At 41.6% G+C, this 17,658-nt stretch overlaps 2 protein-coding genes across 3 annotated transcripts in view; one reads left to right on the forward strand and one right to left on the reverse strand.

Moving 5' to 3' along the window:
* The window catches only part of LOC134821302 (uncharacterized), a gene marked incomplete at its 5' end in the record, with an annotated part of 39,362 nt that extends 21,780 nt beyond the window's left edge, over positions 1-17,582 (reverse strand). For both annotated transcript variants that reach the window (XM_063832025.1, XM_063832024.1), the window contains 4 exon segments: positions 12,361-12,499; positions 12,756-12,803; positions 13,308-13,348; positions 17,505-17,582. In XM_063832025.1, the coding sequence (XP_063688095.1) occupies positions 12,361-12,499; positions 12,756-12,803; positions 13,308-13,348; positions 17,505-17,582 (306 nt within the window).
* LOC134821030 (serine palmitoyltransferase 1-like) overlaps positions 13,077-17,658 on the forward strand; it is a 56,548-nt gene continuing 51,966 nt past the window's right edge. The window contains exon 1 of the mRNA XM_063831696.1: positions 13,077-13,085. The gene's annotated coding sequence lies outside the window, so the exon portion shown is untranslated. The remainder of the gene's footprint in view (positions 13,086-17,658) is intronic.

A 17,658-nucleotide genomic window follows, 5' to 3' on the forward strand; every position in this document is an offset into this window, starting at 1 on the left:
AACACACCAACCTGCTAGTAGTCTGACACGTTTAGATGGGGACAACACACCAACCTGCTAGTAGTCTGACACGTTTAGAGGGGGACAACACACCAACCTGCTAGTAGTCTGACACGTTTAGAGGGGGACAACACACCAACCTGCTGGTAGTCTGACACGTTTAGCGGGGGACAACACACCAACCTGCTAGTAGTCTGACACGTTTAGCGGGGGACAACACACCAACCTGCTAGTAGTCTGACACGTTTAGAGGGGGACAACACACCAACCTGCTAGTAGTCTGACACGTTTAGAGGGGGACAACACACCAACCTGCTAGTAGTCTGACACGTTTAGCGGGGGACAACACACCAACCTGCTAGTAGTCTGACACGTTTAGAGGGGGACAACACACCAACCTGCTAGTAGTCTGACACGTTTAGAGGGGGACAACACACCAACCTGCTGGTAGTCTGACACGTTTAGCGGGGGACAACACACCAACCTGCTAGTAGTCTGACACGTTTAGAGGGGGACAACACACCAACCTGCTAGTAGTCTGACACGTTTAGAGGGGGACAACACACCAACCTGCTGGTAGTCTGACACGTTTAGAGGGGGACAACACACCAACCTGCTAGTAGTCTGACACGTTTAGAGGGGGACAACACACCAACCTGCTGGTAGTCTGACACGTTTAGAGGGGGACAACACACCAACCTGCTAGTAGTCTGACACGTTTAGAGGGGGACAACACACCAACCTGCTAGTAGTCTGACACGTTTAGAGGGGGACAACACACCAACCTGCTAGTAGTCTGACACGTTTAGAGGGGGACAACACACCAACCTGCTGGTAGTCTGACACGTTTAGAGGGGGACAACACACCAACCTGCTGGTAGTCTGACACGTTTAGAGGGGGACAACACACCAACCTGCTAGTAGTCTGACACGTTTAGCGGGGGACAACACACCAACCTGCTAGTAGTCTGACACGTTTAGAGGGGGACAACACACCAACCTGCTGGTAGTCTGACACGTTTAGAGGGGGACAACACACCAACCTGCTAGTAGTCTGACACGTTTAGCGGGGGACAACACACCAACCTGCTAGTAGTCTGACACGTTTAGAGGGGGACAACACACCAACCTGCTAGTAGTCTGACACGTTTAGAGGGGGACAACACACCAACCTGCTAGTAGTCTGACACGTTTAGAGGGGGACAACACACCAACCTGCTAGTAGTCTGACACGTTTAGAGGGGGACAACACACCAACCTGCTAGTAGTCTGACACGTTTAGAGGGGGACAACACACCAACCTGCTAGTAGTCTGACACGTTTAGAGGGGGACAACACACCAACCTGCTAGTAGTCTGACACGTTTAGAGGGGGACAACACACCAACCTGCTAGTAGTCTGACACGTTTAGCGGGGGACAACACACCAACCTGCTAGTAGTCTGACACGTTTAGAGGGGGACAACACACCAACCTGCTAGTAGTCTGACACGTTTAGAGGGGGACAACACACCAACCTGCTAGTAGTCTGACACGTTTAGAGGGGGACAACACACCAACCTGCTAGTAGTCTGACACGTTTAGAGGGGGACAACACACCAACCTGCTAGTAGTCTGACACGTTTAGAGGGGGACAACACACCAACCTGCTAGTAGTCTGACACGTTTAGCGGGGGACAACACACCAACCTGCTAGTAGTCTGACACGTTTAGAGGGGGACAACACACCAACCTGCTAGTAGTCTGACACGTTTAGAGGGGGACAACACACCAACCTGCTAGTAGTCTGACACGTTTAGCGGGGGACAACACACCAACCTGCTAGTAGTCTGACACGTTTAGAGGGGGACAACACACCAACCTGCTAGTAGTCTGACACGTTTAGAGGGGGACAACACACCAACCTGCTAGTAGTCTGACACGTTTAGAGGGGGACAACACACCAACCTGCTAGTAGTCTGACACGTTTAGCGGGGGACAACACACCAACCTGCTAGTAGTCTGACACGTTTAGAGGGGGACAACACACCAACCTGCTAGTAGTCTGACACGTTTAGAGGGGGACAACACACCAACCTGCTAGTAGTCTGACACGTTTAGAGGGGGACAACACACCAACCTGCTAGTAGTCTGACACGTTTAGCGGGGGACAACACACCAACCTGCTAGTAGTCTGACACGTTTAGAGGGGGACAACACACCAACCTGCTAGTAGTCTGACACGTTTAGAGGGGGACAACACACCAACCTGCTAGTAGTCTGACACGTTTAGAGGGGGACAACACACCAACCTGCTAGTAGTCTGACACGTTTAGAGGGGGACAACACACCAACCTGCTAGTAGTCTGACACGTTTAGAGGGGGACAACACACCAACCTGCTAGTAGTCTGACACGTTTAGAGGGGGACAACACATCAACCTGCTAGTAGTCTGACACGTTTAGAGGGGGACAACACACCAACCTGCTAGTAGTCTGACACGTTTAGCGGGGGACAACACACCAACCTGTGTGTGCAATCAATCTTTGGAGTGTGCAATCAATCTTTCAGTGTGCAATCAATCTTTTCAGTGTGCAATCAATCTTTTCAGTGTGCAATCAATCTTTTCGCTTGTGAGTTGATATCAGTTGTCTCTTATCAGTAAATAGGTAATTGCACTGCCTTTTACTGTGCAGCTTTGCTATACACGAAGTATACACAATATGGAATTTTCGGTCAGTACACTTCACGAACTGGAGAAACAGATTGAGGACTTATCAGACTCGGTTTTAGCGAATCTTAATTGCAGGAAACTAGAGGACCTCACTCATGACTTGTTCAAGCCAAAAGGCGTTACAAAGGATGTAATAACCGAAATAGTTTTGAAGATGGGGTCTATGATATGTAAATCGAGAAATGTTTTGAGATCAGCAGCAGAGACGCTTGACCAACAGAAATCAGAACAGATAAAAACTCAGAACGAGCTCATCCAATGCAAATCTGGTAAACTAGCTTCAGTGAAGGAGACAGTGAAAACAGAAATGAAACTGTTTACAGATGTTGTGAAGAATAACAGCGTAGCTTCTGATATCTCTCCAGCTAAAATCAAAATGGCTGTGAAATCGGCGATTACAGAAGATGATCGGTCGAAAAACTTTATCATTTTCGGGGCCCCAGAACAGCTCGAATGTGAAGAGCAAGAAATGAACGAACGGGATCTCGTGGGTGATATTTGGGGTTTTATGAAGTTCATTGGAAGGCCGACTATAACAAACATTGAGAGAGTGGGAGTAAAGAAGTCTGACAGCCCTCGATCACGGCCGATAAAAGTTACTTTGCGAGATCCTGAAATTGTACGTGAATTTCTGAGCAGAGCAAAAGTCTTGAAATCGGTTGATGTGGCAGACTACAATTTCAACTACAACAAACTCTACTTATCTCCAGACAGGTCGCAGGATGAGCGAATCTCTCGCCAAAAGCTCGTACAGGAAATGAAAGAGGGAATCAAGAAGGACCCGAGCAAGAAATATTACATAAAAAACAACAAAGTTTGTGTCGCTGAGTGACTAATTATTTGAGAAAGTCAAGCATTTGTGTATGTGTGTGACGTTAATTTCATGGAGTTAAAACTTTTTGTATAACTGAGAACAGAGGTTAGAGGAACTACTGATAAGAGTATGATTAGACTGTGTTGCGTTATCAGTTGACTTTTTGCATCACTCTTCTAGATTATACTTAATAGGGTAACTTAGTTATAGAATAGGATTTTAGTTGTTGCAAGCATTGCACTAAGGTTTTAAGTTAGGTAAGTAGGCCACGAACTGTTGAGCAAACTGGGCTGGAAGCCCAAGCAATATGCAGTTCTGGTGTTGAGGCTATTTTACAATGTTTTATAACATGTGCTTGCAACTAGATCTTGAATGTCGCGTGCCCCACGGGGATTTGATTTATTCATACAATTTATTATATATTGGTTCCAAAGCCCTTATGGGTACCAGCAAAAACTGGTTTTCAAACAAACAAAAAACAAACAAGTAGTCTGACACGTTTAGAGGGGGACAACACACCAACCTGCTAGTAGTCTGACACGTTTAGCGGGGGACAACACACCAACCTGCTAGTAGTCTGACACGTTTAGAGGGGGACAACACACCAACCTGCTAGTAGTCTGACACGTTTAGCGGGGGACAACACACCAACCTGCTAGTAGTCTGACACGTTTAGAGGGGGACAACACACCAACCTGCTAGTAGTCTGACACGTTTAGAGGGGGACAACACACCAACCTGCTAGTAGTCTGACACGTTTAGAGGGGGACAACACACCAACCTGCTAGTAGTCTGACACGTTTAGAGGGGGACAACACACCAACCTGCTAGTAGTCTGACACGTTTAGAGGGGGACAACACACCAACCTGCTAGTAGTCTGACACGTTTAGAGGGGGACAACACACCAACCTGCTAGTAGTCTGACACGTTTAGCGGGGGACAACACACCAACCTGCTAGTAGTCTGACACGTTTAGATGGGGACAACACACCAACCTGCTAGTAGTCTGACACGTTTAGAGGGGGACAACACACCAACCTGCTAGTAGTCTGACACGTTTAGAGGGGGACAACACACCAACCTGCTAGTAGTCTGACACGTTTAGAGGGGGACAACACACCAACCTGCTAGTAGTCTGACACGTTTAGAGGGGGACAACACACCAACCTGCTAGTAGTCTGACACGTTTAGATGGGGACAACACACCAACCTGCTAGTAGTCTGACACGTTTAGAGGGGGACAACACACCAACCTGCTAGTAGTCTGACACGTTTAGAGGGGGACAACACACCAACCTGCTAGTAGTCTGACACGTTTAGAGGGGGACAACACACCAACCTGCTAGTAGTCTGACACGTTTAGAGGGGGACAACACACCAACCTGCTAGTAGTCTGACACGTTTAGCGGGGGACAACACACCAACCTGCTAGTAGTCTGACACGTTTAGAGGGGGACAACACACCAACCTGCTGGTAGTCTGACACGTTTAGAGGGGGACAACACACCAACCTGCTGGTAGTCTGACACGTTTAGCGGGGGACAACACACCAACCTGCTAGTAGTCTGACACGTTTAGAGGGGGACAACACACCAACCTGCTGGTAGTCTGACACGTTTAGAGGGGGACAACACACCAACCTGCTGGTAGTCTGACACGTTTAGCGGGGGACAACACACCAACCTGCTAGTAGTCTGACACGTTTAGAGGGGGACAACACACCAACCTGCTGGTAGTCTGACACGTTTAGCGGGGGACAACACACCAACCTGCTAGTAGTCTGACACGTTTAGAGGGGGACAACACACCAACCTGCTGGTAGTCTGACACGTTTAGAGGGGGACAACACACCAACCTGCTAGTAGTCTGACACGTTTAGAGGGGGACAACACACCAACCTGCTAGTAGTCTGACACGTTTAGAGGGGGACAACACACCAACCTGCTAGTAGTCTGACACGTTTAGAGGGGGACAACACACCAACCTGCTAGTAGTCTGACACGTTTAGCGGGGGACAACACACCAACCTGCTAGTAGTCTGACACGTTTAGAGGGGGACAACACACCAACCTGCTAGTAGTCTGACACGTTTAGAGGGGGACAACACACCAACCTGCTAGTAGTCTGACACGTTTAGAGGGGGACAACACACCAACCTGCTAGTAGTCTGACACGTTTAGAGGGGGACAACACACCAACCTGCTAGTAGTCTGACACGTTTAGAGGGGGACAACACACCAACCTGCTAGTAGTCTGACACGTTTAGCGGGGGACAACACACCAACCTGCTAGTAGTCTGACACGTTTAGAGGGGGACAACACACCAACCTGCTAGTAGTCTGACACGTTTAGAGGGGGACAACACACCAACCTGCTAGTAGTCTGACACGTTTAGAGGGGGACAACACACCAACCTGCTAGTAGTCTGACACGTTTAGCGGGGGACAACACACCAACCTGCTAGTAGTCTGACACGTTTAGAGGGGGACAACACACCAACCTGCTAGTAGTCTGACACGTTTAGAGGGGGACAACACACCAACCTGCTAGTAGTCTGACACGTTTAGAGGGGGACAACACACCAACCTGCTAGTAGTCTGACACGTTTAGAGGGGGACAACACACCAACCTGCTAGTAGTCTGACACGTTTAGAGGGGGACAACACACCAACCTGCTAGTAGTCTGACACGTTTAGAGGGGGACAACACACCAACCTGCTAGTAGTCTGACACGTTTAGCGGGGGACAACACACCAACCTGCTAGTAGTCTGACACGTTTAGAGGGGGACAACACATCAACCTGCTAGTAGTCTGACACGTTTAGAGGGGGACAACACACCAACCTGCTAGTAGTCTGACACGTTTAGCGGGGGACAACACACCAACCTGCTAGTAGTCTGACACGTTTAGAGGGGGACAACACACCAACCTGCTAGTAGTCTGACACGTTTAGAGGGGGACAACACACCAACCTGCTAGTAGTCTGACACGTTTAGCGGGGGACAGAAAACTTATCAAACCTAAAACAAGAACGTATCTATAACATAATCAAATGGAACTGAAGACATATTAACCATAACATAAAACACTAATGGTTAAAAGGAAAGAAGGAAGGAAGGGTATGGCTACAGCACTTGTGTATATTCGCTACAGCACCTGTGTATATTCGTTACAGCACGTGTGTATATTCGCTACAGCACGTGTGTAGCTATGGTAACGTGTGTATATTCGCCACAGCACGTGTGTAGCTATGGTAACGTGTGTATATTCGCCACAGCACGTGTGTAGCTATGTTAACGTGTGTATATTCGCTACAGCACGTGTGTAGCTATGGTAACGTGTGTATATTCGCTACAGCACGTGTGTAGCTATGGTAATGTGTATATTCGCCACAGCACGTGTGTAGCTATGGTAACGTGTGTATATTCGCTACAGCACGTGTGTAGCTATGGTAATGTGTATATTCGCTACAGCACGTGTGTAGCTATGGTAACGTGTGTATATTCGCCACAGCACGTGTGTAGCTATGGTAACGTGTGTATATTCGCTACAGCACGTGTGTAGCTATGGTAACGTGTGTATATTCGCCACAGCACGTGTGTAGCCATGGTGACGTGTGTATATTCGCTACCTGGAGGAGATAATATCTCTGATAGTGATCACACATTTGTTTAGACTGGGAAACATAAATGTGCGAGGTTATAAATATAGCAGGGGGGGGGGGCGTCAATCTCATAAACATACATAAATACCTTATACATATACCTATTTTGAAATCGGAGGGAATAATAGGTATTTATAGGCATTTATACCAAATATCGTCTAGGGCAGCTAAAAGTTACTTATTGAAATTTTAGGTGAAAATATCATGACAAGATTTTTACTTAAAAATGTTTGATAAAAATTGGTTTTAAAACTTGATATCAACCCCCTCATGCAGTCAAAACACTTTTAAACACTTAGAATTGAATATAGTGTGTTAAAAGTGGGAAAAATACTGAAAAAACAACAAAACCTTTAAATAACCATAAATTTATACATAAATACCTATATACCTATTTTGAAATCGGAGGGAATTACAGGTATTTATGAGGTTGATGCCCCCCCCCCCCCCCTATACTTATAGCTACTAATTATAGGTATTTATGAGGTTGATGCCCCCCCCCCCCTATACTTATAGCTACTAATTATAGGTATTTATGAGGTTGATGCCCCCCCCCCTATACTTATAGCTACTAATTATAGGTATTTATGAGGTTGATGCCCCCCCCCCTATACTTATAGCTACTAATTATAGGTATTTATGAGGTTGATGCCCCCCCCCCCCTATACTTATAGCTACTAATTATAGGTATTTATGAGGTTGATGCCCCCCCCCCCTATACTTATAGCTACTAATTATAGGTATTTATGAGGTTGATGCCCCCCCCCCCCCCTATACTTATAGCTACTAATTATAGGTATTTATGAGGTTGATGCCCCCCCCCCTATACTTATAGCTACTAATTATAGGTATTTATGAGGTTGATGCCCCCCCCCCCCCTATACTTATAGCTACTAATTATAGGTATTTATGAGGTTGATGCCCCCCCTATACTTATAGCTACTAATTATAGGTATTTATGAGGTTGATGCCCCCCCCCCCCTATACTTATAGCTACTAATTATAGGTATTTATGAGGTTGATGCCCCCCCCCCCCCCTATACTTATAGCTACTAATTATAGGTATTTATGAGGTTGATGCCCCCCCCCCCCCCCTATACTTATAGCTACTAATTAATAATTATAGGTATTTATGAGGTTGATGCCCCCCCCCCCCCCCCTATACTTATAGCTACTAATTATAGGTATTTATGAGGTTGATGCCCCCCCCCCCCCCTATAGCTACTGTTTTCCTTAGGTACTGATTGGGTGTCAGTTACTTGATGGTGACGAGTAGCTATGGTGACGAGTAGCTATGGTAACCTAAATTGCTCCAATACTGAGGCTGCTCTTATCGGTGTTTGGACTTGACCGATGTTAACACTTAATGAATTGGTATTGACGAAGATTAGTTAGATCAACTACCACACCAAGAATGTACTTTTACAGGGTGATTGATATCCTCGACACAGACACCCTCTACCACCTCCAACCTCAACCTCCTCCACCCTCAACCTCCTCCAACCACCCTCCACCCCTCCCCTCCCTCCCTCCACCTCCTCCCCTCCAACTCCAACAATGTGAGAAAGCGAAACGAAAAGAAGAACAGGCTGTTACTGAGAAATATAATATAATGTGCACAGATGTCCAGGTAGCAGTATTTGAGCAGGTAGCAGCTTATTAAACTATTAACTATCAGAAGGTAGTTGCGAGTCTTGGTATGATAGTAAGCAATGACTAATATATATAATATATATGACAATAGCGACTCTAGAGTGTAGACCCAACGTACAGGACATGCGGACAAGCACACTTGTTTAACGCACTTCAATTTACTATTGTTTTTAGCCCACGCTTAAAATCTTAAAATCTCATTTACACGACAGTAAAAGTAATTCATGTTAACTTTAAACAGAAAGGCTTCTAACACTGGGTCAGATCGCCGAGATCTCACCGTCTAGTAGACTTATCAGACGGTAAACTGCTTGTCTTGTATATAATATTACGTCACTCACATAATATTATTAAATCAAATTTGCAAAACCACTCAGGTGTGATGTGATGCCCAGATAGTATTCGTATATATACAGTATAATATAGTATATAGTACAGTTTCCCAGATATTTAGAGCCTTATTACTTAATGAATTACACAGTTGTAGAATCTAATGAGTTGCCTAATTGGTTACTAGCAAAGTGACAACTTTTTACCAGAAACAGAGTCTCACTACAAATAAATATGGGCTCTAAATAATTGACCCCTCCCTACATCTTGTACAAAATACTGGATGATCTTGACACTAAAACTAAAATACAATAAAAAGAAGAGGCAACCTGTTATCATAGCAACTCGTAAACATAGCAACATGTCACCATGACAACACGTCACCATGGCAACACGTCACCATGGCTACCCGTCACCATAACAACCCGTTGCCATAGCAACACGTTACCATACCAACACGTTACCATAGCTACACGTTACCATAGAAACACGTTACCATAGCAACACGTTACCATGGTAGAGATTTCAGCAAACAGGTCGCAACACTGCCACTCAACACTGTACAGCTAATAAAAAGTTATACACTTTATATTAAGTTATACACCAGCCAGTCTACAGACCTATGTAGTATGTAGTTCTATAGGTATTGAACTTTCTGCAGGTATTAAATTTACGACCGGAGCTGAATTCCTAGCGTGCCGGGGATATGTTACCATAGTTACAAGGAAATAACCATGGTAACAAGGGATATGTTTTTACTTGCAGCGACACGACTCATTGATGCACTCGTTGAAGCACTCAACTGAAGCACTCACTGAAGCACTCACTGAAGCACTCACTGAAGCAGTCAACTGAAGCACTCATTGATGCACTCGTTGAAGCAGTCAACTGAAGCACTCATTGATGCACTCGTTGAAGCACTTAACTGAAGCACTCAACTGAAGCACTCATTGATGCATTCGTTGAAGCACTCAACTGAAGCAATCAACTAAAGCACTCAACTGAAGCACTCAACTGAAGCACTCATTGATGCACTCGTTCAAGCACTTAACTGAAGCACTCACCGAAGCACTCACTGAAGCACTCAACTGAAGCACTCATCCAAGCACTCACTGAAGCACTCACTGAAGCACTCAACTGAAGCACTCACTGAAGCAGTCAACTGAAGCACTCAACTGAAGCACTCATTGAAGCACTCACTGAAGCACTCAACTGAAGCACTCAACTGAAGCACTCAACTGAAGCAGTCAACTGAAGCACTTAACTGAAGCACTCAACTGAAGCACTCATTGATGCACTCGTTGAAGCACTCAACTGAAGCACTCATTGATGCACTCGTTGAAGCACTCAACTGAAGCACTCATTGATGCACTCGTTGAAGCACTCAACTTAAGCACTCACTGAAGCACTCACTGAAGCACTCACTGACGGGTCTGTACTTTATGGACCCTTTCTAGATACTAGTAATATCTTATTCCATTAACTTAATTATAGAGGATAATTTATTAACTTAATAAGTTATAGTATAAATTATATCACACTACTAATGTAGTTTACAGTTTAGTTCACTAATTTCTGGTTCCATCTCCGGTAAGTAACGTCAAAATGTTTAACAAAATGAGAAACAGTGTAAAGTTATAGACTGATGCGAAACAATATAGTGTAAAATTATAAACTGATGCGAAAGAATACAGCGAATGAATATAAATGTAATGCAAGAAAAGTTTAATTTTGCCAACAAAGAAGAATTTATCATACTAGTAACCACATATTATAAAGTACTTAAGTACAAAGAAACTTTAAAAACAAACACTCAGAAGCAGGGAGCCAACAAAAAGCGGTGGAATTGTTTTGAGAGGGACTTAAACATTACCTTATAAAGTAATGTTACCATGGTAACACTACCATATAAGGTAATGTTCTTGACTTGAGTCCCCTCTCTGATAACGTGACCGATAGTCCCTTCTGTTGTGTGAAGTAACAAAAAGTATCGCTAGCAGACATGTGGCGATAACAAGCAGTCAATATCCACAACTCTTCCTTCTCAAACAATCCTCATCTTTATATTAGAAAATATTCATACTGATCAGGAATTTAACCGCACAATGCTATCTATTCTTATTGGTTAAAATATAGAGTTGGTTTGCGGTTATTATGTTTTCATTTGAGGTCAGGTGAATACTGTCGACAGTGTCTCGGAGTAAATGTTTACTCGCGCGGCATTACGAAAACCTATAGAATAACGTGTACTCCTTCATAAATATTCCCTTATAAAAAGGGAGAAATTTCCATAAAACTGTAGGCCAAACCACGAAAGTATTTGAAGTCTCTCTAATTATTCCTCAGTTATAACAAAAGTGTTGTAGAGTGAAGTTGTAATGTAGTTACCGTGATTATTCAAGAAATATTTTCACAGGACGGTGTCGCGGTGTGCTTAGTGTGCTACTCACCTCACAACAACAGGTCAGAGACAGACGGGACTGTTACCATGGTTACTTATGTTGGGATTATTCAAATTAGCAGTAATTTATTCAGACACAAAACCATTTAATATTCAGAAAGGGACCCGGTTGTTTGCGTATACCGAGGGAATATCTGTTACCATGGTAACGCCCTGTATTATAACAGAACGATATTTGTACTATTTTCGTCTGGCATAATCCGGAGTGAACTTTGAATATTTTATATAAGTTGTATCTTACTTAACATGTTCAGATAACTACTATATAGGTATCAAATCTCAACAAGCCTTCTAAAATATGTGGGGAAAAGGACAAGGTCAGCTTCTTTGATTTCATATTATATGAAATTCCTATTTCCCTAAATCCCACTTCTCGAAGTTTTTAATTTTCCAATTTTTCGCTCTCGCTATAATGCAGTACATATCGTTACCATAGTAACCATATCGTCAATCTTTCACAAGCTGATAAGCATGAAATGTAGATAATATCTATATTATATAGAATGTTAGATCCTCTAACAAAACACATTTCACTTCTAAATATACAGGATAAAGAAGTAATTACAATAAAAATCGCAGTTTATAGGGATCCTATACAATTATAAAGTAACCACGGTTGCCGCGTTGCTATGGTAACTAACCTGTACCATGGACTGAAGTATGATCATGTTATTATAGTTAATTATAAAGTAACCACGGTTGCCGCGTTGCTATGGTAACTAACCTGTACCATGGACTGAAGTATGATCATGTTTTTATGCTCCCTCTCGCACAGTAGTCGGATATAAAGAGCAGGTATGTTAAAGGAGGTAGCTAGCTCAAACATCTCCTCACTAACACGCAGGCTACGTGATAGTTGTTGTCTGAAAAAGCGTTTAGCAACAGGGAGTAACCATAGTAACAAGGGAGTAACCATAGTAACAAGGAGTATTTATCAAAGTAACAAGGGAATAACCATAGTAACAAGGGAATCACCATGCTAACAAGGGGCTACCTAATGTTTGCGCAATTAAAGGGGTAAAAGTGACAAAATTTCAAAATATAGTATATGTATGGAATGCAAAAGGAGAGTTGCCATGGAAACAATAAGTAAAAATATATCTATTCGGTTAAACTTACCTTAAATTGAAGTGATACCTCTGTCTATTGATATTTCCCAACACATCCCTGAAAGATACTATTAAACGAAGGGCCGATGATTTGCCAACTTTAATCATAGTATATATGTAGTATAGTAGTATAGTAGTAGTATATAGTATAGTAGGGTATAGTAGTATAGTACTTATACTATATAATAAGAAAACACTATGTTTTTTGTTGTGAGCGTTGAAATATACAAGTCAGTAGTGATGTCGCCCAAAGGTAATTATATAATTAGTCTAACGATTGAAAGTAGTCATGAAAACGATGTTTCAATTTTCACAACTACAATTAATTACATTTATTGAGGTGATAATCCCTGGTGGATGGCCGTAAAAAGGGATTATCACCTCAATAAATGTAATTAATTGTAGCTGTGAAAATTGAAACATCGCTTTCATGACTACTTTCAATAATACTATGTTTACAGTACAATCTTCACTTTTCTAAATCTGAAATACGCTGTATATAGTAATAATTGTAGTAACCATGGCAACCATAATAACCATAGTAACCATAGTAACAACTCACTTGAAGTGTGTGTTCTTGTAATCGTCCTCGTTGTAACTCATCTGAGGAGTTAATTTTGACAGCATGTTCCTCAACATAGCTCTACAACAGAAGCAACATACACAGTGCGGTACAGTGCGGCGAGGGTGCGGATTTTCATTGATTAAGCTGCTTTAAGGTTATCACATTAGATTAGGCAGGCAGTGGTCCATCCCTAATTTTTAGTGAAACTTGTTTTCGAGATAACAACTTAACAACAAACTAGACCCCGTGACTTTTGAGAGGGTCCCAGACCCCACCGGTGCTCACGGTGCAGCCATGCCCATATTTGGTCCTTTTTGGCTTTTTCGGCCCAATTATTTCAAATCACCTTGACATGACCGAAACCCAAAATGTACCAACTAGTACCAAAATGTACCAACTAGTACCAAAATGTACCAATTCTAATGAATTATAAAATTGTGCAGAAGGTTTTGAACTGTGCGCAAGAGTGGAAAAACAACTGATACCTTGAATATGTGCGGAAAACAGCCAATAGTGCGAATACGCAGCCAATACTACTATGTACAATACAGTATATACGACAGTGTATATTACAGTGTATTTACAGTATATACTACAGTGTATTTACAGTATATACTACAGTGTATTTACAGTATATACTACAATGTATACTACAGTGTATAATACAGTGTATAATACAGTGTATGCTACAGTGTATACTACAATGTATACTACAATGTACAATACAGTGTATACTATAGTGTATACTACTATGTACAATACAGTGTATGCTACTATGTACAATACAGTGTATATTACTATGTACAATACAGTGTATATTACTTTGTACAATACAGTGTATATTACTATGTACAATACAGTGTATACTACAATGTACACTACTATGTATACTACAGTGTATACTACTATGTATACTACAGTGTATACTAAAAGTTGAAAATAGGGGACTCCTAGTGTTCACTATACGAAATAGCTGAGACTAGAGACGATTCAGTGTATAAAACAAGCTAGCTGTAAAAGTAACACTCGCTGACAAGATGAAGTGTACTATTAAGTACAGTGAACATAGTAACCATAGCAACACATACCATACATACTATTACAACATACCATACATACATACGTACCACTACTAAAAATATAAAGTACATACCACTACTAACACTGCAAAGTACATACCACTACTAAAAGTACAAAGTACATATCACTACTAAAAGTACAAAGTACATACCACTACTAAAACTACAAAGTACATACCACTACTAAAACTACAAAGTACATACCACTACTAAAACTACAAAGTACATACCACTACTAAAACTACAAAGTACATACCACTACTAAAACTACAAAGTACATACCACTACTAACACTACAAAGTACATACCACTACTAACACTACAAAGTACATACCACTACTAACACTACAAAGTACATACCACTACTAAACCTACAAAGTGCATACCACTACTAACACTACAAAGTACATACCACTACTAACACTGCAAAGTACATACCACTACTAACACTACAAAGTACATACCACTACTAAAACTACAAAGTACATACCACTACTAAACCTACAAAGTACATACCACTACTAACACTACAAAGTACATACCACTACTAAAACTACAAAGTACATACCACTACTAAACCTACAAAGTACATACCACTACTAACACTACAAAGTACATACCACTAATAAAACTACAAAGTACATACCACTACTAACACTACAAAGTACATACCACTACTAACACTACAAAGTACATACCACTACTAACACTACAAAGTACATACCACTACTAAAACTACAAAGTACATACCACTACTAAAACTACAAAGTACATACCACTACTAACACTACAAAGTACATACCACTACTAAAACTACAAAGTACATACCACTACTAAAACTACAAAGTACATACCACTACTAAACCTACAAAGTGCATACCACTACTAACACTACAAAGTACATACCACTACTAAAAGTACAAAGTACATACCACTTCTAAAACTACAAAGTACATACCACTACTAAAACTACAAAGTACATACCACTACTAACACTGCAAAGTACATACCACTACTAAAACTACAAAGTACATACCACTACTAACACTACAAAGTACATACCACTACTAAAAGTACAAAGTACATACCACTACTAAAACTACAAAGTACATACCACTACTAACACTACAAAGTACATACCACTACTAAAACTACAAAGTACATACCACTACTAAAATTACAAATTACATACCACTACTAACACTACACTATTAATCACTAGCTGATGCCGGTATTATTATATATAGATAGATTTACCAACCTCTTATCTTCAACTGTCAAGTTACTTTGAGCTGTTATTTACCATCATAACTACACAGTTACTCCATATACATTATACATTACTGAGGTAACGCATTGCCAGGTATTGTACAACCAGGTAACGTATTGCCAAGTAACGTATTGCCAGGTAACGTATTGCCAGGTAACGTATTGCCAGGTAACGTATTGCCAGGTAACGTATTGCCAGGTAAAGTATTGCCAGGTAACGTATTGCCAGGTAACTTGTTCCCAGGTAACGTATTGCCAGGTAACGTATTGCCAGGTAACGTATTGCCAGGTAACGTATTACCAGGTAACCTATTGCCAGGTAACGTATTGCCAGGTAAAGTATTGCCAGGTAACGTATTGCCAGGTAACGTATTGCCAGGTAACGTATTACCAGGTAACGTATTGCCAGGTAACGTATTGCCAGGTAACGTATTGCCAGGTAACGTATTGCCAGGTAACGTATTGCCAGGTAACGTATTGCCAGGTAACTTATTGCCAGGTAACGTATTGCCAGGTAACGTATTGCCAGGTAACGTATTGCCAGGTAGCGTATTGCCAGGTAACGTATTGCCAGGTAACGTATTGCCAGGTAACGTATTGCCAGGTAACGTATTGCCAGGTATCTTACCATGGTAATTCTGTATATGGCAACGCTATAATCTGACTGCTCTTTCTTACAACACAGTTCATGACTTTACACACTACAAAAAATTGCCGCCTAATTCTGGAAAAAACCCTTTTTTTGGAAATCGGTCACCAGATTTTTTGTTCAATTTGGATGAAACTCAATATACATATTAAGTTGTATATATAATAGTTTCATAGTGTGACAAATTTTACCTCATCGTGCCATTTAATAGGGCCACTAATATTTACCAATATTCTCAAACTTTAATGAACGTGTCCATATACAAAAGTCGAAAGTCAGTGTACATACGTTGGGTCTTATACCACCGCCGTGTTTTATATTTGAGACTTGTAACTTTGCAGATGGTATACTGTAACTACTCATTCGAGCATTCCGTCGCCAGAATTTGAAAATTCGATTTTTAGGGGTCACACCCAATCAACATTGAATTACTTATACTCGTGTTTGTGAACATGTTAGAAACTCCATTGTAACATATTGCTATAGGTCACGAAATCAGTAAAATGGATGTAAAATGACGAAGTTATCTCGTTAGCACAATTGATTGGGTCATGTGATAGCTTGCAACAAGCTTGTAGCAAGCTAAGCTTCCTACGACATCGTACTTGGGCTCTCTGATCACACTTAATGGATATACGTGTTATGCTTCATATCTCTGTCATCTGAGAAGCCAGAACTTTCATTTTTTTCAGGACAAATATATATTTAATGACCGAACACGATTCAATACAATCCGATTATTAAATATATCAAATAATTGCAAAAATTAATCTTCATTCGAAAAAAATGAATATGAATATTCGTTGATTCGATATATTCCTCGAATGACTCCCAATGACTGACTATATCAGGGCGAATCCCCTTAATTTCGCCATCCATATTGCAGTCAAGCAGGGACAAAAGGATTTCGCGATTATTTTGGCCAAAAATCGCGGTACCGCGAAATTTAACAGGCTATACATTAAACTATACATAAAATTTGTCGCGGAGAATGGGAAATTTCGCGATTTCGTACATGCCGCGAAATCCTTTTGTCCCTGCAGTCAAGGGATGATGGAAAAGTACGCCTCATAGTGAGTAATTTCAACATGCAGTTCATGGATTCTTAATAGATTGAGAAAAGTTGTTTTTTATGTGAAAGTGAAGATTAGAATTATAAAAGTGAGATTTAAAAAAAAGAAAGTGAAAAGTGCTGACCTGAGCTAACTCGTCTGAACAGATGTCTGCAATAGAACAATATTCCGCTATATCCGCTACAAATGGGTACTTACTCTCCTGTCAAGGTTCAGTTCAGAGTTACGTAGTTACAACTGCTAGATACACTACTACTAAGCTAGATGCGCTACTACTA

Source organism: Bolinopsis microptera, chromosome 9 (assembly GCF_026151205.1).
Source record: "Bolinopsis microptera isolate Bmic1 chromosome 9, MBARI_Bmic_1.0, whole genome shotgun sequence".
In the NCBI taxonomy this organism is placed as follows: Eukaryota; Metazoa; Ctenophora; class Tentaculata; order Lobata; family Bolinopsidae; genus Bolinopsis; species Bolinopsis microptera.